The sequence below is a fragment of the Bombyx mandarina genome, chromosome 18, assembly GCF_030267445.1.
Source record: "Bombyx mandarina strain Sakado chromosome 18, ASM3026744v2".
NCBI lineage: Eukaryota > Metazoa > Arthropoda > Insecta > Lepidoptera > Bombycidae > Bombyx > Bombyx mandarina.
Genome location: NC_143224.1, coordinates 7474661 through 7501413, shown reverse-complemented (window position 1 = coordinate 7501413; position 26753 = coordinate 7474661). Strand labels below are relative to the sequence as shown.

At 36.3% G+C, this 26753-nt stretch overlaps 2 protein-coding genes across 3 annotated transcripts; both read left to right on the top strand.

The window, feature by feature from the left end:
• Positions 1–96: 96 nt before the first annotated feature.
• LOC114249097 (mitochondrial tRNA-specific 2-thiouridylase 1) lies at positions 97–2070 on the top strand. 2 transcript variants are annotated; one of them, XM_028182574.2, is made up of 5 exons: positions 97–234; positions 313–663; positions 735–961; positions 1382–1549; positions 1749–2070. In XM_028182574.2, the coding sequence occupies exons 1-5, from the start codon at positions 159–161 to the stop codon at positions 2046–2048; spliced, it is 1122 nt and encodes a 373-aa protein (XP_028038375.2). In that variant the 5' UTR covers positions 97–158; the 3' UTR covers positions 2049–2070. The 2 variants fall into 2 exon arrangements, with proteins under 2 accessions (XP_028038375.2, XP_089590983.1); XM_089734857.1 differs by having other exon boundaries at positions 107–234; positions 321–663.
• Positions 2071–5304: 3234 nt separating this feature from the next.
• On the top strand, positions 5305–25699 carry drosha (ribonuclease 3 drosha). Its single transcript, XM_028182573.2, has 19 exons — positions 5305–6458; positions 8043–8124; positions 9216–9420; positions 9701–9854; positions 11035–11190; positions 12176–12396; positions 12536–12663; positions 13316–13445; positions 13661–13838; positions 14323–14530; positions 15305–15545; positions 16235–16455; positions 17497–17628; positions 18105–18276; positions 18863–19044; positions 19828–19992; positions 21386–21546; positions 24241–24386; positions 24769–25699. The coding sequence occupies exons 1-19, from the start codon at positions 5503–5505 to the stop codon at positions 25164–25166; spliced, it is 4236 nt and encodes a 1411-aa protein (XP_028038374.2). The 5' UTR covers positions 5305–5502; the 3' UTR covers positions 25167–25699.
• The last annotated feature ends 1054 nt before the right edge of the window (positions 25700–26753 follow it).

Sequence of the window (26753 nt, the reverse complement as noted above, 5' to 3'; positions counted from 1 at the left end):
AGAAAAATTTTTTTGAGGGGCTAACTTCATTCACCTAGTTTATTGCTTATAGGTAGTGTCATAGATTATACACTTAATATATTAGAGGGTAGTGTTTAATCTATGTTTATTGCTCCCTGTTTGATTAGAGAAATTCGAATTTTTGTCGCTTAGTAGAAATGTTCCATAAAGTAGCATTGGGAGTTTCTGGGGGAGTTGATAGTGCAGTTGCAGCGCTTTTACTTAAACGAGCTGGTGAGAGAGCTGTCAAGAAATTGAACAAAAATAAACAACATAGGCCGAAACTGTTATCTTAAGCATATTTTTTTCAAGGGTATCAGGTGGAAGGCGTATTCATGAGAAACTGGGACAACAATTACGAAGCGGGTTATTGTTCTGATGAAAACGATTTTGCAGACGCTACATTTGTCTGTCGTAAGCTAAATATTCCGTTACACCGAGTATATTTCATCAAAGAATACTGGAATGAAGTATTCACTGTGTTACTACAAGAATATCAAACGGGATTCACTCCAAACCCTGACATTCTATGCAACAGATACATAAAATTTGATAGTTTTTATCAACATTGCAGGAACAATTTAGGTATTGATGTGATAGCAACTGGACATTATGCAAACACATCTTTTGGACCCTTTCTGGAGTACTACAATGAGACGGAAGGTTGTTTAACTTTTAAATTTTACAATAATTTGAAGTAAACTATACTTCATTACAATTCTTAATCTTTGCAGATGTTAAATTATTACAACCAAAGGATAAATTCAAAGATCAAACCTTTTTTCTGTCACAAGTAAAACAATACTCCTTAAAAAGATGTATGTTTCCTCTTGCCAATTTATTAAAAACTGAAGTGAGAGAAATTGCTAAAAAGGAAGGTCTTTTAAATGTAGCAAATAAAAAAGATAGCACAGGAATATGCTTCATAGGTAAAAAAAAATTTCAAGATTTTATTGCAGAAGTAAGTTTAGTATTTACATAATTTAACAGACTTGAAAATAATTGAAAAAATATATATTTTCCTGTCAATAGCTGATTTAGAAATATATATTTTTTTGGCTTTTATTTCTATAGCTTAAGTACGTAGCTGCCTGCTTCTGGCAATCCATGTTTTTAAAAGGTTATGTTATGGTTCTTGGAAAAGTAATAGAAATAAATCTTAAAAAAGGGTTATGAATTAACTGTAGTTTCTGTATTGATGCACGTTGACTAATCTGGTATGGAGGTAGGTAATATTAAAAAGGAGAGCAGAAATTTCTATCTCATAATGTTCATAAACATGGATCCAAAACTCATTCAACTTTCAAAATGATAAAATTGCAAAAAACATGATGTTTATGTTGTAAAAAATAATTCATTGTTTCTGTTGTTTATATTACAGTACATTGATACAAAAAAAGGACAATTCATAGATATAGATACTGGAAGGATTGTTGGTGTACACGAAGGTTTGCACAAGTGGACAGTAGGTCAAAGATGTTGCCTGCCCAATTGTAAAGATGCATATTTTGTATTGAAGAAAGACTTGGCAACGAATAACATTTATGTGGTTTGTTAATTTTAATACTTACTCAAGTTTAACAGCAATTTGGATATCTTATAAGCTGTTCCTGAACTCATTTTCAAACTTTCATAATTACTTAAATTGAATTGTGACTTTGGTCTGTAGATACTGGAGTATCATATTGTGTCCATCAATCTCTCTCTTTTTGATCTCTTCACTTGTTAAAATATATTATAAATTACAGGTTGCAGGAACTAAACATTCAGCATTGTGGAACAATATTTGCATCACTATGCCACCTCACTGGATTAGGAGAGAACCTCTTGAATTAACAGAAAATGGGGTGCTTAATTGTTACTTTAGGTTCCAGCATACAAAACCTTTAGCTCCATGCAAAACTGTGAAAAATTCCGAGGGACTTACTATCATCTTAAAAAATAATTTAAGAGCAATTACTGAAGGACAATATGCGGTACTCTATAAAGATGGAGAATGTCTTGGTAGTGCCAAAATGAAAAACATTTGTCACAATTTTGTTTTTTAATAATTAAATGCTTAGCAATTAATGTATGTATTGTATGTACACATTCTAAAACTTATCAGCTGAAAGTTCAGGACTAAATTTGTATTGGATATGTGGAACAAATATTATAATGAAACTGAGACTTTGATGTTATCTTAAACGTGAAGTGGTGGCATCTGCATTTAATTGTCTATGGGTTCCAATAACCCTTAACTCTTTTATCCTGGAACACTTAAATGTTGAAATCTTGAAACTTGTGTAGGAAACCTACCAAATTATGTCAAAATAATTGAAACTAAAAATTCCCCCGAAAAGTTAGCAGAAATATAGGGAATACTATGGTGTTGATGGCAACATCCAAGTCTCTCTCTATTCGTCAAAACTCACGAGAAAGTGTCGTAGAACAAAACTTAGAATCAGTCCGCTGAGCTTGTTGCCGGATTTTCTCTATCCCTTCTATTGTTTCTTCAGGTTTAAATGTGTATTAATGGAGGTTTATAACTGTTTAGTATCTGTGAAAGTGTACAAATGTGGGAAAATGACACAGAGCGGCTGGACGTGGCTACTCGAGATCTCTAACCACGATTTTACGGAGATTATATTTAATCCTATCTCATCTCATTTTATTTCATGTCAATTTATTTATGTTTCAAATTAATTAACTTCATTTCATTTTGCTTCATATTATTTTTCATAAAAAAGAACATGTAAAAAATTAAGCTGTTTGGTAAGATACTTTTGCCTTTCAAGTCAGAAAAAAAGAGAACTACTAGGTAGGTACCTATTTGATCAATCTATAGATCCGAGCGACAGTCCAAAGAATCGATTCACATTATATCCTCTTATCGCTCCCAACTCAAATGGCTCCCCATTCGTCAACGCCGTAGCTTGCGTGCTCTCAGTACTCTTTACTCTTTGTTGCACTCCCCAAATCCACCTGCTTATTTAACTACTTCCTTTCAATACTTAGGGTCTGACCACAGCCGAAATCTTCGTTCATCTCACAATCTTCTTCTTCGCTGTCCTCCACATAGTTCTGACTTTTTACACTCTTCATTCACTATTCAGTCTATTCTTCTATGGAATGCGCTCCCACTCAAAATAAGGTCGGCCACTACACGTGAAGCGTTTAAGACGAAGGTTCGAGAACTGTTTCTCAGAGAGTTAGCAGAGTCATCTAATTGATAATATTTGTTTATATATGTTTTTATATGTATATATTTATATATATATATATCTATATTTATCTATATGTATTTATTTAAGTACTATGTATTATGTATGTTATATGTTATATGTGTATGTTATACACATAATATATGTATAAGTAATATCCCCTTCACACTACACCTACCAAGCTTCATCTCTGCACTCCCCTAAGGTAGACTGTTAGAGAATGCCTATGGCATTAAGTCCGCCTTTATACTTTATAGTATAAGAAGTTATAAATAAATAAATAAATAAAATAGCGCAACATCCTTAAGGCACAGGTTCGTTTCATACGTGTAAACCAAAACGAAAGTTAGTATTAAAGATCGAAGTCTCATTATTGCATTCGATCCCGCCTTCCCTGAGCTACTATAGACCACAACCTACTTTCCCGTGGCTACAGTATCCTGTCCTTCCTACTCCTAACTCCCTCTTCTCCTCATCTCTTTAATACCCATCCCTACACGCGGCTCCCTCCCGCTTAACACACAAAGTCTGACTTGGCGAGGAAGGCAACACAACGCAGATATGCAACGTGACTTGGCGGACTCGGCAGGTCAGCAAGGCAAGGTGGATGACCTAGGGCGATGGTGGAGGGCATATAGTCACCGTCGGCCAGACACAACATCCAACCTCTTCTTCAGTCGTAGCGGCTTCCCGTTCCACTGATCCAAGAAGGGATAGGACGAGGGTGTGCGCCTGCGTGAGCGCAAACGTTTGCGCACCTAAATATATCCTGCGTATCTGACCGCTTCCGTAAACCAAAATCTGCCTGAGCTTTTGCCCGACCACCTGTCTCGGTGAAACCAGCACCGGACCACCAGTAATCCTTACTTTCTAAAAAAAGCTTTGAAAACTGATTTTCGTTTCTTTTCTCTGTTATAGTAAAATGAAGAGATTCAAAGTACCCGTAAGAATTAAAAATAATTGTAAATTATTTTATAGTTTTCTCTTAATTTTATAGAAACTGTACTTTCGATCTATGATTTTTACTTACGGAGAGTAACGGTAAGGTGCAGCATCTTGTGCGACAAGTTAAAAAAGTTTCCATCTGTAAACATAAAGTTATTATAGGAAGACTCATCGAAATAGCAGTAGTGTAGGAAGTGGTTTACTGATCGTAGGTCAAATTGTGAGTTCACACGGGTAGGTATCATCGTTCTGCCTATCATGTATTCTATCATGAAGCAGTAATGCGTTTCGGTTTAAAGATTGGGGCAGCAATTGTACTGTAAAACCTGAAACCTCAGAACTTATACCTCAAAGTAGGTTGCGGTATTTACGTCGAAGATGTCTTTTTTATTTATTGCTTGTGAGTGGATGAGCTCACACCCACCTGGTGTCAGTAGTTACCGTAGCCCATAGACATCTACAGCGTAAATGCCGCTACTTACCTTGAGATATAAGTTCTAAGGTCTCAGTACAGTTATAACGGTTGCCCTATGTCTATGGGCTCCGGTAACCACTTAACTCCTGGTAGGTCGTAAGGTCGTCCACCCACCTAAGCAATAAAAAAAAGTGGAAATTATCTGAATATATCAGTTTTAAATAGAGTGTAGTGTTGTAGCTTATGGCGCAGCTTTGTAAGCTCCACGTCTATGGCACCACCTTATTTAGCTCCCTTTCAGTGGACATTTTAGTACACTGAGATGATGCTCCTACTCCTTACTTCGCCCTCGATATTTTTCTGAGATCATTTAAAGACCTTTCATATAAGGCATCTTTAATGAAACATGCTTATCTATATAGCCAGTTAGTTAGTTATAGTAGTTAACCTTTTATTCTCCATACTATTTATTGTCAAATGTCATTTGTAATTCTTCGTTTTCTTTTTCGCCTTCCTCCAAATTGGTCTTTCTTTATGTTGTAGGGGCCTTTGAGGCGCCAAAAATTCGTTGCCTTATGTCGATTTAGCAATCCACCTTTTTTTGGAAAAAAAAACGATATATTTTGAGGAAAAAACGATTTTTTTAATAGTCTACCTCCGATAATTATCTCTATTGAGATTTACTTTGATTGATAGCTAAATTAAGACTTAACCTAAAGGTCTTAGTTACCAGGTCATCAAATCTTTAAAAAAAATGATATTTGATAAACTCAAATAGACATTCATTCAAAATAATCTAATTAAATAATTAAATACTCTTGGATTTATCATTCAACATTTGGATTGAATATGTTCACGGAAGTAATTCATCATTATTCACGTTAAAGTTTCTTAATTAAAAAAAACTGTATGTGTCGATAAGCAGTAAAACATTTCAGTATGTCTATTCCTCCAGTTGATTACAGTGTTCCACCTCCGCCAATTCCGAGGCTTCCAGTTAATATCCCATTACCACCCCACCCACCTCCGCCTATCTTTCCGAGAGCAATGCCTTTATATACCAGACCGCCACCAGTACTTCCGATGCTATCAGTACCGCCAGTACCATACCCTCATTCACGCATGCCTCCAGCTCCTGTTCCACAGTTACCTGTACCCAACTTTATGCCCACCATTGATATACATTCTGTCCCTCCACCACATCCAGTATCTTCCTACCAAGCATCCAAATCGCACAGAGATACTAATGATTATCTACCGTGGAATTACAAAACATCCAATAGCTTGAGTAATACGAGTCCTGGTATAACTAGAATAGATCATGGTTTGTGTGGTACAACATATAAAAAAAAAGAAATCAATCGAAATTCGAGAGAACCATCAAGACATAGCTATTCTCCCCAAAGAGGGCATTCTCCTTTTAGGGGACAGTCCCCTCACATAGGACATTCTCCACATGGATATTCTGATAGGAGCAGGAGGGAGAGGGATAGAGATAGAGAACAGAGAAATCCGACAAGTCATAGTCCTAGATATTGCTCTAGAAGTCCACCAAGATACAGTTCAAAATTAAACAGAAGTCCTTCTCGATATAGCTATAGAGAAAGAGAGAAAGAAAGATATTACATGGAGAGAGAGAAAAAGTATTATGAAGGAAGACGAGAATATGGTAGAAGAAAATATGAATATGATGTTCGCCGCAGTGAATCTCAATACAAAGATTATAGAAGCCACAGTAGATGTGAAGGTAGGGATAGATCACCAAGCAGAAGGGCGCATTCTCCTAGTAGGGAGTCCAATAGAGAAAGTCTGACGAGAGAAATGTCACTTCACCGACAAGAATCACTTTTAGGCAAACCAATGACAGATCGTGAAAAGATTTTGGAAGAATATAGGTAATTATATTAAAGTGATGTCAAAGTAGAAATTTCTTTTAATAACTTAATTGTTAAATGAAAACTAAAGAACTTAAATTAGTACTGAGTCCACAGTGTACACATATTATTGTTTATTCAATTGAGTTGAAAGGTTGTGTAGTTTTTGGCACTTCTGGCAAGCGTCTAGTTCTGTTTCTTGAATACTTTATGATTCACTGGTGCACTTCTTCTTGCACTTATATCACATAGTGTGGGGTTCATGCTGCATGTCCGCTTATGCTGCATAGAGATTTGGCCTTAGTTTTATGATCGGTTGCCAATTTAACATCAACCCTTCTTAGGTTCTCTAAATATCCAGTGCAACATTCCATGGGCAGGTACTTTTCTTTTTGTCTTGGTACCACCTTTTAATTCAACAGTTTTTGCTTCTATTTTTTGCATATTATTATTAAAAACGTTTGGTTGGTTCACAGGTAAACTAATGAAATATATGCATATTTTCTTGGATATTGTGAGTCCGAATGATAAACCACCGAATTAGCTATTTTTTTCCTAAGGCATTCATTAATTTCTGTTTAAATACTAGTATTAGGATATCATTTATAACTCTCACTTTATTTCTTGGGGTAGATGGCTTTCTAAATAACTTTTCTTCAGTACTACAGAACAGTATCTGCCTCTTCTGATAAGGGGCCATCCATAAAGTACGTCACACGAATTTTAGGACTTTTGAACCCCTCCCCCCCTCCTTGTCACAGGTTGTCACATTTTTATAACCCCCCCTCCTGATGTGACGTCACACATTTTTAAAATTTATGTATGTATTTAAAAATAATCGAGAGAAAACAGCTATTTTCATTTTTTACTTATTTTTATTAAATAATAATCTTATAAAATCAACATAAAGTCCAACATTTCATAAAACCGAAAAAACAAACGACTAGTTAGAAAATAATAAACGATTAATTATATTAATTAAAGATAAAAAACTTAATTATCGAGTGTCCATGGACTTTGGATCCACTCTTTTATATCAGCTATTACTGGTAAATCAGGCACTTCATTTTCGTTCTGAATTTGAACGTCAGGAACATCCTTAGTGTCGACATCATTCTCTTCCATCCATAAAGCATCGTCATCATTCATTTATCATTTCATCATTTATGCGATTGTTTGTGTTGATTAGTGGCTTTATATAAGGAAAAATATAAACCACATACGCTACACGATCTTTTAAAGATGTATGACTCGACACTAGGGCAATAACTATCGTATGGAACTTGTTAAATTTTAACATGTGACGTCACAAAAGTATTGACCCCCCCATGCCCCTTGTCACACGATGTCACACTTCGGTGATACCCTCCCTCCCCATTAACGTGTGACGTACTATATGGATGGCCCCTAATCTTAAAAACATGAATAATACACATTAGTGTCTGGATTAAATTTATTATGGCCAGTTAATAGTGGTATAAGAAAAACTCGCTTTTACAGTTAAATTTCGCATTTTTAAAGTTAATAAATTAAGTGTATTTGCCCTAACATTTAATTAATTATTTATTTACACATTAATTTGTATGACAATTTTCTTAATTTTAGGAAAAACTACTGTAGAACTTCTGAAGATTTTATACAGAAAATGGAACAGTGGTCGAAAGAACATCTTTCTGAAGGAGAAGAGGTCAGTATTTTATATATTTAAGAAAATCCTGGCATGTGACTTTACAGTTTAAGATTATGTAAAATTGTAAAACTAATGCTTTCCTTTAAATTAAAATAAAACTTTACTGACTAAGTAGTACCAAAACTATTTCTGCATATTTATATTGTACATAACATATTATATTGTTCCTGTGCAGATTTTCGAACAAATTCTTGCTAAAAATTTGCTTAAATTTTTTCAAAATTTGTTTCCAATTTAGGGGAATATTTTTGGAAGTTCATATGATTTCAATATATAAAACGTACTCATATATTGAATATTGTTTCATAAAACTGTTAGTTAATATAGTTAATAGTTAGGAACTGCAGGAGAAGAAGTAAAAGTTCAGTTGTTAAAGTTTATCGTGCAATCTGTAAATTAACAAAATACACTAAACTATCATAACTAGATGTAACTTGAATTTTTATTGGAAAAATTTGATTTAACACTTACAAATATTATTTCTCATAAATATTGTTTATTTACGTTTATCTCGCAAAAAAAAAACTTGCCATTGTTTATCACTATTTCCCGGTAGAGGCCAGGCTTCCTAGGTAGCTGTCTGGGGTGATTAAAGGAAACGAGGTCGCACAGCGCGCTACCACCCCTCTGGCAGGCCCTACAGTTGATACTGAAAAACAACCAGTTGGCGGTGCTTTGCGCTCCAACCTGACAGACTGGTTCTGGTCCAGCGTTGTTCCCTAGAAAACCTGCGACAAAGCCTGGGAGGCTTAAGGGACCGCGGACCAAGTTGGCTGACTTATAGTCTTGTGGTGATGGACTGCGCGTCTGGTTGCAGTGTTGACTGCGGTTGCCCCTCTTACCTCTACCGGGTATTGTCTGGGGCAGGGATTGGATCTTTAGGCGACAGTGCAGGGCAGTCAATCAGTGGGGGGCTACAGCAGTTCCATATAACAGGGCATCGTCCAGCCGCGTAGATCGCGGGCACAGATTAGGCAATTAGCCATAAAAAAATGTTTTACCACTACTTCTGATAGAGTACATAAATTGCCAATTTCGAAAGTACCAAGAACAGTGAAATTAATCAGTGGTTAACTAATTTTGTACAGTCGTCAATGTGGTATAGGAGTTCACCAGCTGAGCTCTATTACAAAGAAGTCCAAAATGGTGAAGGAGTCGAACAAACTTTAAAACTGCAGAAACTTTGTGAAGTATTCATGAAGAAACTCATTGAGAGGGGACGTAATGCTAGGCCTAATGTTGATGAGCTCCCACCCTTAAAGCCACCTAAATCGAAAATGTGCAAACATAAACGTAAGTACTCATTTCTATTTTATTTACATAAAATTTCCAGAGTAACTATTAAAAAAAATTTGATAAATTTTCAATAGGATAATTGATAAAATTAATTTAATGTGTCAATGATAAAATACCTTTAAAACCTGATAAAAGATCAACACCTTTGCAGAATTAGATAATGGGTTAGGAATACTGATGAATGAAAGGAATCTGTGACTATCAGGTTGACCTATGTACAAATTCCTAGGAAAACACTAAATGTAACATTTAAAAAATAATAATATGTATTTGACAGTTGATGAAAAAAGCTCATCGTCGTCATCATCGTCATCATCATCAGAAAGTGACGGATGTTTAGATGAAGAGGGCTTGCAGGGCTATAGTGATAGGATAATGCTAGAGCTACAGCGGAAACAGAGTCATCCCAGGAGATTGCACCCTGAAATGTGGTATGTTCGAAGTTAAGAGTACTGAGATTTTATATTCAAATTGATTAAATTCTCTCACAGTTTCAACTAATGCTGGTACGAAATCGCACCATAATATTGATAATGTTTATATGGTGAGTGTGAATGATAAAGAATGTGCGACAGTGAGACCGGCATGCAGTCCCATAATATCACTACATGTCTTATCATCGGAACATACATGCTGAGACCAAACTGGAAGCTTTGATTGTTTCTGGACAGAAACTGGAGAACGAAATTTTAGAGTTTGTACTTCTGTGTTGTTCTTCAATCTTAACCCACTAGGTCTCTTTCACGTATTTATTCTTTCTTACTTGTTCGTGGGTAAGTCATAGATCGCACTATACACTTTACTTGACTTGCATATTTTGGATTTTGTGGTGACGATGTTTGATACTTCATACTTTACACTGCTTTTTTATTAGACCCGATACTGTAGACCGAATGGTAAACAGTCGACGTCGCCCAAAACACGTCATTACGGATCCTCCCGATCCATTAACGGTGCTTTTAGGTACCACAAGCACCGGTCACCGTCCTCGTCGAACCCGTCGATTGCGACGAAGGGCTCGACGAGCGAATTAACCCCTAGACACAGCCCACTGAGTTTCTCGCCGGATTTTCTCAGTGAGTCGCGTTTCCGATCCGGTGGTAGACTCTGCGAAGCACTGCTCTTGTTAGGGTCAGTGTTAGCATTACTCCTGTTAGAGCCCCGTGAGCTCACCTACTAGTTGAGGTTACGCTGAAATAGCCTCTCAAGGCTATCAGCTTAAGTAGGAAAAAAAATAATTAGGCTTTGAATGGTTTGTACTTGAAAGCAATCTAGTGTTTAACATTAAAAATGTTCTGGTCAAGTTTTGATTTTTTTTATTGCTTAGATGGGTGGACGAGGTCACAGTCCCCCTGGTGTTAAGTGATTACCGGAGCCCATAGACATATACGACGTAAATGCGCCACCCACCTTGAGATATCAGTTCTAAGGTCTCAAGTATAGTTACAACGGCTGCCCCACCCTTCAAACCGAAACGCATTACTGCTTCACGGCAGAAATAGGTTGGGTGGTGGTACCTACCCGCGTGGACCCACAAGAGGTCCTACCTCCAGTAAAATCATAAAATTTCCTACCACCAGTAAATGATTTGAAATTTAATAAAATTTTTAGGTTTAACAACACCGGCGAAATGAACGGCGGTCCGTTGTGTCGGTGTAGCGCCCGAGCCCGTCGTCACGGCATGCGGCACGGCGTCTACGCCGGCGAGGAATCCTTCCCGAAATGTATTCCTGAACGAAGCAATATCGACAAACTGTATCATTATCGGTTAGTCCGTATTAAACCTAATTAGTTGGGGCGCAAAAGTTCTTTGTGAACTTGTGCCTTGGCTAGCGGCATATTATATTAATCGGTAAATTTCGAATTATATAATTTGGTTGCGACGTCAAACGAGTAGTCGCCGCTATTTAGCTGAAAACATAAGTTTGTGAAAGAAGAAGTCCAAAAATGATCATTATATCGTATTCGTTTTGATGCACTGTTTATGTACAGTAAATAGAATTAAGATTAGAATTTGATTAGGATTGATATTAATAAAATTAGAAATGATTACCTATGTCCGAATAATATTATAATGTCGATTATCCTGAATAAGCCCAACTGCGGGTGTAATGAGACGAATTTCTAAATGAAGCACACTGGTAAATTTGTATTTGTGGTGTTATGCCGCCTCGGAGTTGACGCGGTAGTTTCACCAAGTATACTCCTCTTGTTTAAGACAAAAACTTCTATCAAACGATACGATGTCCGGTTTTACATCTCGCACGCTGGCTCCAATTTTTCTAAGGAAATACGCCCTGAACAGGTCTTAATGAACGCTTGGACGGGTGAAAGACTATTTGGTTTAAGGGACATTTTTGCAACTTTACAGGAGAATCATTTTAAGTTTGAAATTAGGAAAATCATAACAAAAAACTTCTTCAGGTATTTGAATGGAGTAAACTTAATTGAAGTTAAATGAAAAACATGAAACCGTTGATGCTAATACCATATAAAACGCACCTTTAATTACAAAGATAAATGTCATTTAATAGGCGACATGTGGCTTAAATCAAATAGATTTTCACCCCTCCATATGTTAATTGGTACTTTTTACAAAACTTAAGAAGAGTGACAAATTGAATGGATATATCTTTGGAAATGCAATGTCATGTAAATAAATATAATTAATAATTCAAAGCAATCAACTCGCAGAGTTATCTATAAATACAATAATATAAATATTTTTAACTATTAAATTTTTTTTTTACAGTATAACCGTGTCGCCACCTACAAACTTTTTAATCAAAGCACCAACGATCATAGCTCACGACGAACACGAATTTCTATTTTCTGGCTTCTCTTTGTTCTCGCACTACAAACTTGCCAAGTTGCCTATGTGTAAAGTCATAAGGTTCAATATTGAATACACAATTCTATATGTGGAAGAACCGGCACCAAGAAATTTTACCATACAAGAATTAAGTCTATTCGGTAAGCATTTTATAATCTGATTCACTGGTATTGACACTATTTTTAGTACCGAGCAGAAAATATTACAACAATGCCTTTTAATGGTTCTGTTATTGTCTACTAGAAATGATTTTTTAAAATCTTACTACCTTAATTTCAGAGGAATTCTTATTTACGGAGTTACTAGAGTTGATTGATTTGGACTTGGGGAAAGCCACGGATACAACATGTTCACAATTCCATTTTATGCCTCGATTTGTAAGATTTTTACCCGAAGGAGGATGTGAGGTACAGTACAATTCAAAACGAATATAAAATATAATCGTTATACTTTTACATAGGCTTATGATATTTTAAATATTAAATATAATCTCATTTATAAAACATTATTCTGTTGTATTAAGTTTACATATAAGAAATGAATAGATACCTCTAATTGATTAAGCGTAAGACTGGTCTCTAATTTGCAATTTTTCTTTCACTTACCTTTTACATATATACCATATTGTATGTTATTATAACGCTAAGTATGAAACTATTCCGTTGGATAAGGATCAATACGAATGACAACAGCTTTTGACTCTACCTGTGTTTTGATTGAATACTTTGAAAATAAAGCGGTTATGTGACAATTATAATAGTTTGAAATGTTGCCGCTGGGACTTTTTTGTGAGTAATGATGAGTACTACAAACTTATCGTATGTTATATACAACTTTATGTAACAATTTACACACCACATGCCGCATAATAATTTTGATAAGAATTTTTTTGACACTTTGAATTATATAATTGAAAATTTATTATGGATCTCTAATGTTTTTCACAATCCATTTACTTGCTAACAATTTAGCTTAAGGATTTTTAAAATCAACTAGGTAGATATTGAGTAAATAATAATAAAAAATGATATATATAAACAAAATCTCATTTGTTTGCAGGTGCTTTCGATGTGTGAAGTTATAAAGTATTTGATAGACGAAAGTGGTTTACTGATACCGATGGAGAAGTTGAGTGACGTTCATGAAATGGATCACTACACCTGGCAAAAGTTTGTAGATAAAATCAAAGGTAAATATTTTGGGGGGTGTATGATTACAAAAAGGAGACTACCAGAGATCTGACACTGCGATTCTTGAGAGTATACCAAATTAGTGTTTTTTTTAGATATACTTATTGAAATTAGAACGGGAGTCATTAATCTTGAAATGTTATCCTGAAATTGGTCCGAAGTTTATTATGTATGAATACAAATTTCCGCATTCGAAAAATGATTTGTCTTATAGGTATGATAGTGACTTACCCCGGTAAAAAACCGTGTTCGGTGCGTGTGGACCAGCTAGACAGAAGTCCGCCGACGGGCTCCGAAGCCGTTAAGAACCCTAAAGCATTGAAGAAATACTTCCCTGAAATCGTACACTTTGGTATACGTCCGCCGCAGCTCAGTTACGCTGGCAACCCCGAGTAAGTAAATTGTGTGACGCTGGTTATGTAACAGCTTAATTGTTTCAATTAAACAATGTTATCGATAAAAACATAACAGATTCTGACTAAAAATTTGTGTGCATCACAAAACGCTTTGATGCATTTTCTGAAAACTCAAAAGTTTATTGCTGGTAGGACCTCTTGTGAGTCCGCACGGGTAGGTACCGCCACCCTGCCTATTTCTGTCGTGAAGCAGTAATGCGTTTCGGTTTGAAGGGCGGGGCAGCCGTTATAAGTATACTTGAGACCTTAGAACTTATATCTCAAGGTGGGTGGCGCATTTACGTTGTGGATGTCTATGGGCTCCAGTAACCACTTATCACCAGGTGGGCTGTGAGCTCGTCCACCCATCTAAGCAATAAAAAAATTATAATAAAACATACAGGCCAACATTAAGCAATAATAAAAAAAAAGTTCATAAAGTTTAAAGCTAATTGTTTTATTAATTGAACTACAATTTTAGGTATCAAAAAGCATGGCGTTATTACGTTAAATACCGCCATTTAATAGCGAATATGGCGAAGACTTCTTATAAGGAGAGACAGAAATTAGCCGCTAAAGAGGCTAAGCTGCAAGAGATGCGCACTCAGTCTAAAATGAAAAGGGATGTGACTGTTGCTATATCGTCGGAAGGGTTCCACACTACCGGACTCATGTGTGACGTCGTGCAGGTTTGATTTGTAACATGTTTAACTTTACACGAGCATTAACGCTTTGTCTGTTTGTCACTTGAAAGATAGATGTATTAGAATATAATTAAGATATCGGCTTCTTGTCTTGAGGTGGTTGGCGGTCGAAAAGCGACACATCACGTCGCCTACTTAAAACGGTCACCGTTGTGTCCTGTCCTACTTCAGTTCATGTTTCTACATGCATTTTTTTTTAACCTACGCTGATAGCCTTGATAGCTTTGAGAGGCTATGTCAGCTTCACCCTAACGTGTGTAGGTGAGCTCACGGGGCTCAAACTGGAGTGTTGCTAACACTGACCGTAGCAAGAGCAGTGCTTTGCAGAATCTACCACCGGATCGGAAACGCGACCCACTAAGAAGATCCGGCGAGAAACTCAGTGGGCTACTACGTGCATAGTTTTTTGAAGACAGTCCACACATTTTCCAAAATATTTTCTTGTAAATTTATAATTAATAGCCTTTATAAAAGTGCACGAATTTATCCAAGTAAAATCGAAAACTTTAGCGCGCGATCAGCCCGTCAGACAAACGCATTATAAGGCGTTAATGTGTTACCTATTAATCATTGATGGTTTCGGGTGCGGAGATCTAGTTGAAGTGGACGAAGAGCCGCAATAAATTATTTAAATTTTTTTTTTATTTAAAGTAAAATTGAAATGTTGACAGAAATAAAATCGATACACAATCAGATCGGTATCTATCTTTCTATTCTAATCTTTTATTAAATTTGGTAAATGTATATATAATATTGCAGCACGCGATGTTAATACCGGTGTTGGTGCGTCACCTCCGGTTCCACAAGTCGCTCGAAAAACTCGAGAAGAAAATCGGTTATGTTTTTAAGCAACGAGCATTGCTCCAGACTGCATTAACTCATCCATCGTATAGAGAAAACTTTGGTACCAACCCTGACCACGCCAGGAACAGTCTCACTAACTGCGGTATACGACAACCGGAGTATGGGGACCGAAGAATACATTATACAAGAAAGAAGGGTATTTTTTTTTTTGTAATCTTGTTTACTTTTTTAAATGGTGTGGATCAGTGATCATCAACCCGTGGCTTTGGTTGATCGGTTATGGCTCTTCCGCGAAATATTTAGTTCAGACACGAAATGTTACTATTGAGACGAATTTTAGAAACATAAGGCTATAAAAAAAATATGTTTAAAAAAGGGCTGAATAAATTTCAATTGTGTGCTATCTATGTTTGGTTCTTTTGGTTGACAAGGTTGTCAACCACTGATATGGGTGAAGAAGAGGCTTACATCTCGCCGCGCGTTACGTGGTTGCCAGAGCCTGTAGAGATCATAGCGGGAATTACTCAATCATTTGTTTTGTAAAATCGCTCTCATAAAAAAATCAAACTGGAATACTTTAACAAAATAATCTAATGAAGCAATGAAACAGTAATCATTCGTTTAAACATTTTAATATGAATGTAGATAAAAAATATAATAGTTTTTGTTCAGTATGTATTTATAGAAAGCGTTATTCCAATATAATAATAATACTTATATTTGTTGCTGTCCATTCTAATTTCCTGAGAAACGCTATAAGCAGCTTTTTGCTGTAAAATTAATTAATCATGTACTGTTATACAACTAAGTATTTTGTATTTTAACATGAATAATTATGTCACTCGGTTAGCGATTAATAAAATTAAACAAGCTTTCTTTTTGCAGGCATAGTAACACTTATCAAAATAATGTCCAGTTTCGGGAAAATCAGTGAGACAGAATCAGAGATTAAGCACAACGAACGTTTGGAATTCTTGGGAGATGCTGTAGTGGAATTCTTGTCTTCGATTCATCTTTTTAAGATGTTTCCTGGGTTGGCAGAAGGAGGACTCGCTACTTACAGAGCTGCCATTGTACAGAATCAACATTTAGCACAACTTGCTAAGGTATCATTTGGTTGTCATTTATGTAACGTATTTGTTTAAAATCAGCCAAACCAAAATTCATTCAAAATAAAAGAATGCTAACACTAAATATTTTATACCGTTGGAATATATTTTATAAGAAATATAGTCAGAAGACATATTCTGCTACATTGCACCTTTTTGCATTGTTAAATCTATACTAATATACAGTGGTTTTTACGGATGTTCCGTTATAACTACTGAACCATGCATCTGATTGACTTGAAACTTGGTATCCATGTAGAAAATATATGTACTTAATGGATAGGCTAATATTGATATGAGTGTTGGACTCCCAAATAATAATGACAATAAATAATAATGTTAATTTTAAATGCCCAGCGAAGCGGGCGAGTACGGCTAGCTAGCTAGCTAGCTATAAATGTTTTATACTAACCTTATACTGTGTAGGTGATCTATAACTTATAACATTAATATTGTTTTACATAAAATTTCTTAAAGTACTAAATCATTGCATTTTGTTAGAATTACATGCTTGTGTTAATAAAATCAAATATACAACGTGTTACAAAATACCCCGTAAAAATATAATTAGTTATAAAAGTTAAAAGTTTTGCCAACCCTAGTAAGCTGTCATGTCAGGGAACCAGATTATTTAACAGAAAGTACCTATTTTACCTAATAATTGTCTACTTTAATAGTTTTATTATTATTTATTAATAAATATTTGCTGCCTCAATACAAGGATGTCATTATAATCAAGTACACTCAAGTGCGACAAACTTGTCAAAATTTTTGTCATTCTGCGAATTAGGTAGAAATGTAGGTACATTCTGCGTAGTTTACTCTTTAATTTTACTGAAATAGGGTTTGCACGTCAGTGAAAATTTTTTTTTTTTTTTTTTGTGGTAGATTATACGACGTTACTACGGTTCTTAAATATTGTGGATGTATTTGTTATAAGGCCCCATTTAACCTCCCTTCGGCTTTGCGGGTAGTTTTGTAACACTGTATATTATACAAAATTAAACAAATAGCTAAGATGAAACATTTTGTGAACAGAATATAAATCTTGAACAATTCATGCTGTACGCCCACGGTTCGGATCTGTGTCGCGACGTAGTGATGCGACACGCGATGGCGAACTGCTTCGAAGCTCTTATGGGCGCATTGTTTCTCGACGCTGGACTTGAGGTACGTTTATTACCTTAATCAATAATCTGCTTAATATAATAGTCTGCTTAAGAATGCGTAATTTGTTTGATATTTAACAACGGAATTATGCAGTTTAACAATTGAATGTTACCATGATTATAATTTCTCACTACTACTTGCGACCAATAGGAATAATTTATATATTTGTTTACCACACACGCACCGATGAACGCGCGAGCGTTAAAACAAATTTTAACGGACTTTCCTATAAAAATTTTTATTCAAAATGTAACAACCTTTCCTTTAAAAAAAATTCAAAATGAAATTTTTGTATGTTTTATGTTTGTTTGTTGTTTTATGTATGTTTTTGATGAAATTACATGCCGATTTCCGTAGATTGATTTAAAAATTACTTAAAAGAAAAATAGATTGTTTTTTAATAGTCTGTATTTGTTAGGCTAAAAAAATGGCCCATCACCCCTCGATATCATAATCTATATTTGGTTATAACGTAGGTAGCAGACCGAGTCTTCTCTCTGGCATTGTGGCACAATGAATCGGAGCTGCTTGAAGTTTGGACGAAGGAAAGAGCACATCCATTACAAGAACAAGAACCTTTGGGCGACAGGAAATATATAAAAGACTTCGAATTCTTACAAAAATTGACCGACTTCGAAGAATCTATAGGTAATTTATTCTATTAATTAAAACTGCCTAATGTTTTTAGCTGTATAATTCAATGAAATTATTATTTTTCTATGGCAAATTAATTCATATTTATAAAAGCGGACACTAGTCATACAACTGTATTGATATATCGATAAGTCTGTAATTTTTTTTTTATTGCTTAGATGCGTGGACGAGCTCACAGCCTACCTCCTGGTATTAAGTGGTTACTGGAGTCCACAGACATCTACAACGTAAATGCCGCCACTCACCTTGAGATATAAGTTGTAAGGTCTCAGTATAGTTACAACGGCTGCCCCACCCTTCAAACTGAAACGCATTACTGCTTCACGGCAGAAATAGGCGGTGGTACCTACCACCAGTAATTACGCAAATTATAATTTTGCGGGTTTGATTTTTATTATACTATATTATTCCTTCACTCGCGAAGTCAATCGCGAACAATTGTTGAGTACGTATTTCATTAGAAAAATTGCTACCCGCGCCTGCAGGATTCGAACACTGATGCATCGTTACATACGAATGTACCGGACGTCTTATCCTTTAGGCCACGACGACCTCAATAAATCGTATTGTAATATTCCAGGGGTACAGTTCAAACACATACGTTTGTTGGCTCGTGCGTTCACGGATCGCTCAGTCGGCTTCACTCTCCTCACGCTCGGATCCAACCAGCGCTTGGAGTTCCTCGGCGACACGGTGCTCCAGCTGGTCGTGTCCGATCGACTGTACAGACACTTCCCTGATCATCACGAAGGTCATTTGTCGGTGAGTTGTTTTGATGTTATTGTACAGATGGGTGATGTATTTGACTCGAACAGTAATTGCATACGCAATTGCACCACTTTATAAATTAGCTTAACATGTTGACTCCTATATAGGTCACCGGTGTCCTACGTAGCGCACTGAAGTAATTAAATCGATTTCTCTCTCGATCTTCTTACTAAGGCGCCTGAATATCTAGTAGATTGAGATATTTTTTTCCTACCTGTGTTGATAGCCTTGAGAGGCTATTTCAGCTTCTCCTTGACGTGTAGGTGAGCTCACGGGGCTCAAACGGGAGTATTACTAACACTGGCCCTAGCAAAAGCAGTGCTTCGCAAAATCTACCACCGGAAAAGCACCGTTAATGGATCGGTAGTATCCGTAATGACGTGCTTAGGGCGACGTCGACTGTTTACCATTCGGTCCACAAAATCGGGTATAAGGACTCTGAGAAAGACAAATCCGCAGATACTGAGAATGAATCTATTTCTAAAATACCTAAAAGACCAAAACATACATTAAAAATAAAAGAAGGCAAAGTTAGGCAATCCAGGCCGTTCAGTAATAGAAATCGACATAATTACTTCAGTTGGTTACGAAGGGTAATTAATGGTACCTACAAGGCAGTCAACGTGTTAAAATATATCCAAGAACAATTAAAAGTTTATAATTGACTTTATTTTTTACTAACAAATAACGTTATATAAATAGCTTACGTTTATCCTGATGTAGAATGATGCCAACGGAATGACTTTAGAATGAAGTTTGGGTTGTTTACATTCACAGCTGTTACGGTCGTCTCTGGTCAACAACAGAACACAGTCTATGGTTTGCGACGATCTGAACATGTCTGCGTACGCCATATACAATAATCCTAAAGCGAAACCGACCACAAAGAAACATAAGGCTGATTTACTCGAGGCTTTCTTGGGAGCATTGTTTATTGATAAGGTGAGTTAAATTTTCGTTTTATTATATGGCTAAGAGAAAACTTCATTGTTCATTGAACGAGATTGTTGAAGTACACAAGAGCATAAGCCGCTATGACTCGATAAAGGCATTATGTTAATAGTACCCTTGACCTGGTCTGACGATTGGATAACGGTATCGTTGAATTGCCATTTATAAATAACTAGCAGTATCCGTCCGCTTCGTTGGCCATTTAAAATTAACATTATTACTTCTAAACCCCACAAAGATTCTCATCATTAACACCCCCACAACTGGTGTAGAGAGTCCAACACTCATATAAATATTAGCCGATCAATTAAGTACATGTATTTTCTACATGGATACCATTACCAAGTTTCAAGTCAATCGGATGCATGGTTCATTAGTTTATTTATTTCTTTTTTATTGCCGAGATGGATGGACTAGCTCACAGCCCACCTGATGTTAAGTGGTTACTGGAGTCCATAGACATCTATGACGTAAATGCGTCACCCACCTTGAGATATAAGTTCTAAGGTCTCAATTATATGTACAGTCAAAATCTGTTATAACGACATCGAAGGAACTGCTCATATTCAGTCGTAAAAACCGATAGTCGTAACAACCGGTGATGTTTAATGTGTATCGTGCAAGTACAAACAAATCGATAGGGAATTATTGGAAAAATATATTTACATAATACGCGATTTTTCTTCAATATTCATTTGTTTTCTTTTTCTTTGCGAGATTTTGAAAGTTTCACGAATAGCTCCACAAAGTTTTGGTGCGTCTTGTGTATAGATAAGTAACAAACTAACTGAAGAGATATGAAGAAGTGGGCTTTGACTACCGCATGCACGTGTTTTGTTTCTAAGAATTAGAAAAGACCCTACACTAAACTAAATCCTATTGTTTTCTTTCCTGATTTTAAAAGCCATTGAAGACAAATGTGGATACCTATTCAAATTGTTTACAATACAGCTTAGCCGGTCGTTCTAACAGATCTAATTCTCCGAAATATTAGTTAAATGTGGTCGTTTTATGAGGTATGTCGTTATTACCAATGTCGTAGAAAGCAATATTTTTAATAAGGCGGTCATATGGCATTCAGCCGGGACCTTTGTACTTGGTTTTTATAACCGGCATGTTGTATTAAACGATGTCGCAGTAAACGGTTTTGACTGTAGTTACAACGGCTGCCCCACCCTTCAAACCGAAACGCATTAATACCAGTAATAAAACTGAACATCCGTAAAAACCACTGTAGATTTAGATATTATTAGTATAGATAAGTTTTATTCGAGACTTAGGACTTAATAGAAATCATTATATACAAGCAACCCTGCTTAACTTAGTCATTGTAGTTTTTTTTTTTAATAATTCAATATTGTTCTAATTGAAAACGTTCCGACAGAACCTGGAGTACTGTCAGGCGTTCTGCAACGCGTGCCTGTTCCCGCGCCTGCAGCAGTTCATCATGAACCAAGACTGGAACGATCCCAAGTCTAAATTACAGCAGTGCTGCCTCACGTTGCGGTCCATGGAGGGGGGCGAGCCGGACATACCGGTCTACAAGTATGTTTCAATGGTGTTTTTATCTTTCAATATATCATTCGACCTTATCTATCTATAGATATATAGTATTAAACGGTAGGCAGCGGCTTGGCTCTGCCCCTGGCATTGCTGAAGTTCATGGGTGACGGTAACCACTCACCATCAGGTGGGCCGTACTTAGGAGTGGGTAATATCGGTTTTGCCGCGTATCGAATCGTATCTATATATCGAGTATCAATATCGGATATTGAATCTATATATTTTCTGAATCTATATATTGATGAAAGCTAGTAGATTTTCTCGATTCATGATATTTGAGATTTGAAACGATACGCTGATATAATATCGTAGTAGATATTGATTTAAGTCAACGTTATACGGTTGGTTTTCTTATATCAATTTATAATATGATTTTAAAGTAATAAAAAGAACATGAAAATAAAAATATCAAAAAAACTTTCCTTCATGCTTTTATCAGGCTTAGGACTGGCTACATTATTTTCAGTTTTTAGTATTTTGTGTCTTAATTTAAAATTACAAATATACCAAAAGAGTGTAGATTTCAAAAGTTTAATACAAACACAAGAAATAAACTCAATTATTTGGATTCAACTAAAAATAGAAAAAGGTGTACTTTAAAAATCAAACACAAAAAACTTTTAGTATTTATAAACACTTGTCCAAAAAAAAAACTTTTAAGTATTTATAAACACTTGTCCAAAAATTCTAGTTCAAGGTCAAAGCGCGTGAAATTAAATTCAACGATGCAAATAGGCTATACTGCATTCAAGTTAGGGTCGAAAGTTGAAACTTCTTTCCTAAATTGTATCCTGCTGATACGCTAAGAATAATCTACAGACATATGGACTTAAATATAAGGTTTACAATTGTATGGATAATGCCTGTTTCTGTTTCATTCATCACATGATATCCCTATCGTGCGCTCACTCACTCTGGCCGATTCGATACGAACCAAACGAATATTGCTGATATTCACGAATCGGTACGATATGCCGATGCGCATCACATCGAGCAATATCGTGTATAGGCTGATATCGATATACAGATTTCGATTCACGAATCGGTACGATATGCCGATGCGCATCACATCGAGCAATATCGTGTATCGGCTGATATCGATATATAGATTTCGATTCACGAATCGGTACGATATGCCGATGCGCATCACATCGAGCAATATCGTGTATCGGCTGATATCGATATACAGATTTCGATTCACGAATCGGTACGATATGCCGATGCGCATCACATCGAGCAATATCGTGTATCGGCTGATATCGATATATAGATTTCGTGCGGGGCGATATCGGATTCAACGATATTGCTGCAATATATAGATATTGAATCTAGATACGATTTATATCACCCACTCCTAGGCCGTACAAGGGCAATAAAAAAAAAACTATCTATATATATAAAAATTAATTGCTGTTCGTTAGTCTCGCTAAAACTCGAGAACGGCTGTACCGATTTGGCTAATTTTAATCTTGAATTATTTGTGGAAGTCCAGAGAAGGTTTAAAAGGTAGATAAATATTAAAATGCTCGGAAATAAATAAAAATAACAATTTTGTTTTTCCTTTAATGTGTCCTCCGTCGGACGGATTCCTTTTGTTTGTTTTAAGTTTCTTTTATACAAAAGTTTAGACCTTTTATTTATCGATTGAGGCATTACGAAGTCTGCCGGGTCAGCTAGTTCTTAATGTAATATGCCGTGAAGCAGTAATGGGTTTCTGTTTGAAGGGTGGGGCAGCCGTTGTAACCATACTCAGACCTTAGAATTTATATTTCAAGGTGGGTGGCGCATTTACGTTGTAGATGTCTATGGGCTCCAGTAACCACTTAACACCAGGTGGGCTATGAGCTCGTCCGCCCGTCTAAGCAATAAAAAAAAATGATTCTCTACAATTGCAGCAGTTAATTGTAATATTTCGACATTTTTGCAACCTTACAGAAGAGCCATTTAGAGTATTAGATTAAAGTATAAAATATGAAAAAAAAAATCATGTCAAAAAAACTTAACTGCAACTTAATCGTAATTCAATTAAAAACATAAACTCTTGGTACTAATCTATAGTAATATATAAATCTACATTGGTTCCGTTATAACTACTGAACCATGCATTCGATTGACTTGAAACTTGGTATCCATGTAGAAAATCATGTACTTAATGGATAGGCTAATGTTTATATGAGTGTTGGACTCCCTAATAATGATGACAATAAATAATAATGTTAATTTTAAATGCCCAGCGAAGCGGGCGAGTACGGCTAGTACTAAATAAAACCTTTAATTACAAAGATAAATGTCGTGTATTAAACGAAATAAACTGATATCAGGCAGGTTGCGGGCATAACATGGAGTAGAGTAGCCAGAGAGAGATCAGAATGGAGTAGGTTAGAGGAGGCCTTTGCCAACTGGCAAACGGACATACAGAGAGTAAACAAGCACCAAATACACCAATTTTAATTTTCTAAAATACTTATATATACATATATCAGTATAAGTGCAGTAATATAAGAAACTTAATTTGTATATCTGTTATCCGAATAAAGGGCTCTATTATTATTATTATTATATTAAACGAAATGCCGCTTACACCAAATAGTCATTCACGCGTTGATTTCATTCGTTTCCTCTGCTGACCACATGAAATAATTGTTAGTAAAACCTTTATGTCACACATTTTCACAGAGTAATCCAGTGTCTGGGCCCTACGAACACGCGAGTGTATACTGTGGGCGTGTACTTCCGCGGGAAGAGATTGGCGGCCGCACGCGGACACTCCATACAGGAGGCCGAGATGAACGCGGCCGAGGAAGCCTTGAATACTGCATACGGTACACACACATCCTATATTACACATGTCGTGAACATTAAAAAAAGGACGGGGATGTTTTTTTTTTGGAGTTTATGGCCTGTTGTGTAGACCTTTAGGCCAGTACGGGGTTGATCATTTCCCGGAACGTTAATACGAAAACGTTGCGTTCGAAAAATGAAATTTTGTTCTAAGAGCCAGTTGGCGGTAGTTGGCTATTTGTAATACTAACATTGCAACTTCACAAAATATCATTGTCGAAGTCAATTATTGAAATGATGTCATGAACCATTTTATTTGGCTTTGAGTGACACGACAACTTCTTATAAAATAAATAAAGAGTCAAAGACGTGTATGTTCATTACAAAAAAAAAAGTATGGTAAAATCTTGTTTAATCTTTCAGGTTTATTCCCGCAACTAGATCACCAGAAACGTATAATAGCGAAGAGCGTACGTAAGAAGAAGGGGGATCGCGAGGACCCGTCCGAGAATAGTTCGCACGGAATGCACGACGACAACGTACCGAAAGCTTACAGGCTCGGCAGCAAACCTGACAGTTCTGATGAAAGCAGCGTCCACAGCGGATCCGAGGACCCCGAGGATCCCGAGTCGCCGGCCAAATCGGACGAGGACAGCGGCCTAGACAGCGACACCGAGTCGGAGCTGCCGGGCAAACTCAAAAACGTCCAGGTCAGCAGTCTGCTCAGCGACATGGAGAAAATAAAACAGGAACTCATCAAGAACAACGAGTATGAGAAACTCAAGGAGAAATGCAGACGGTCCGACTCAGATGAAGAATGAAACGAATAGAATTTAAAAAAAACACACACACGCACACACAGACACACACACACACACACACACACACACACACACACACACACACACACACACACACACACACACACACACACACACACACACACACACACACACACACACACACACACACACACACACACACACACACACACACACATACGTTGATTTGTGTTTTGAGAAATGTATCTGTTAATGTTTACTTCAAGCAAGCTCTTTCTTTCATCGAACAAGTTTATTTAAATTTAAATTGGGAAACTTTGGTTCGTAAGCTTTTGAGACGTTTGTAAAAATGCATTATTTACTGCAGATATTAAGCATATCCACACAAAAAAAAATCCGTCGATAAATCATCCCAGAAAACATAATTACTGGTTTATCATATTTGAAAAAAAAAAATGTAATTAAATGTAACATTTATACGTAAAGCTTTCGTTAAGCGCTTTGCGTCTCTTTATATGTATTATAAATTCTGTATAGGTTTTATTAAAATAATACTGTGATCATAAAAAAAATCTCCATTTCTGACTACAAAAATGTATCAGCCCCCATAAATTTCCTGCTAATTTCTTTTTGTTAATTTAGAAATAGTTGTGCCTACGGTTCCTTGACTTGGTTTACGCGATTCATCTACCATCTAATGGTCGATAGAAACCGCTACAATTTTAATATTTTTACCTTTAGATGTAAGCTGTAAATTATATTATGTGTTCCGTTTGACGTCCGAAGTCCATTATGAGAGTACATCGTATGATTTCCACTGCAGGTCGCTAAATTTGACTACTTCCGTTTCCTAAGTCCCATCTACAGCGCCCTCTATAACGTCTGGAACCGAACCAACAAGCAAAGACAAGCCGCCATATTTGTCATTGTTGCGTCGTTTTTTCCCACGTGCAGTCGTTAATATTTTAAGAAGTTAGTAATTTAAAATGTTATAAGCAACTTTCGAGATTTGAAGTAGAAAGTTTGTTTCAAACAAGTGTTATGATTATCTTCCGTTTCATGAAACCTCCAAGGCTCTACAATGAGTGACGAGGTTATCGCGCCTTTCAAAGTAAAATTTAAGTGAGGATAGTTCTTCGATTTCTTCGGATATTTCTTCGGGTTCGTCGGAAAATAAAGACTAGGGACCAGCAAGAAAACTTCGGAAAAGTGACTGGTCGCGAGATCTGAATAAAAGGTTTGACTTACTGTCGCAATAATGGGTGAGTCATGTGAATATTATTTTAACTTCGAATCATGCTATTGCTGGTCGTGCACCAGTGGTCCCGCCTTTACACTTACAAATACCAACATCTTATAATAATAATGTCTTATCTGGTTTCAACTTCCAATCGAAATTAGACAACGACGAATAGTTTTTACGTCTGCCACCAGACCGTCCGTTACCAGAAGCGGGTAGGTTTTGAAATTTGAGCATTTCTATAAAAGAACCAGATATGCAAAGATTTGACTAGCCGACTTGGAACGCGGTGCAGTATTCGGAGGTTCAAAAAAAAAAAAAAAATGTTTTCCTGCGTTATCTAATGCTCTTTTGGCACAGAACGAATGCGTTATGCTGCCATACAA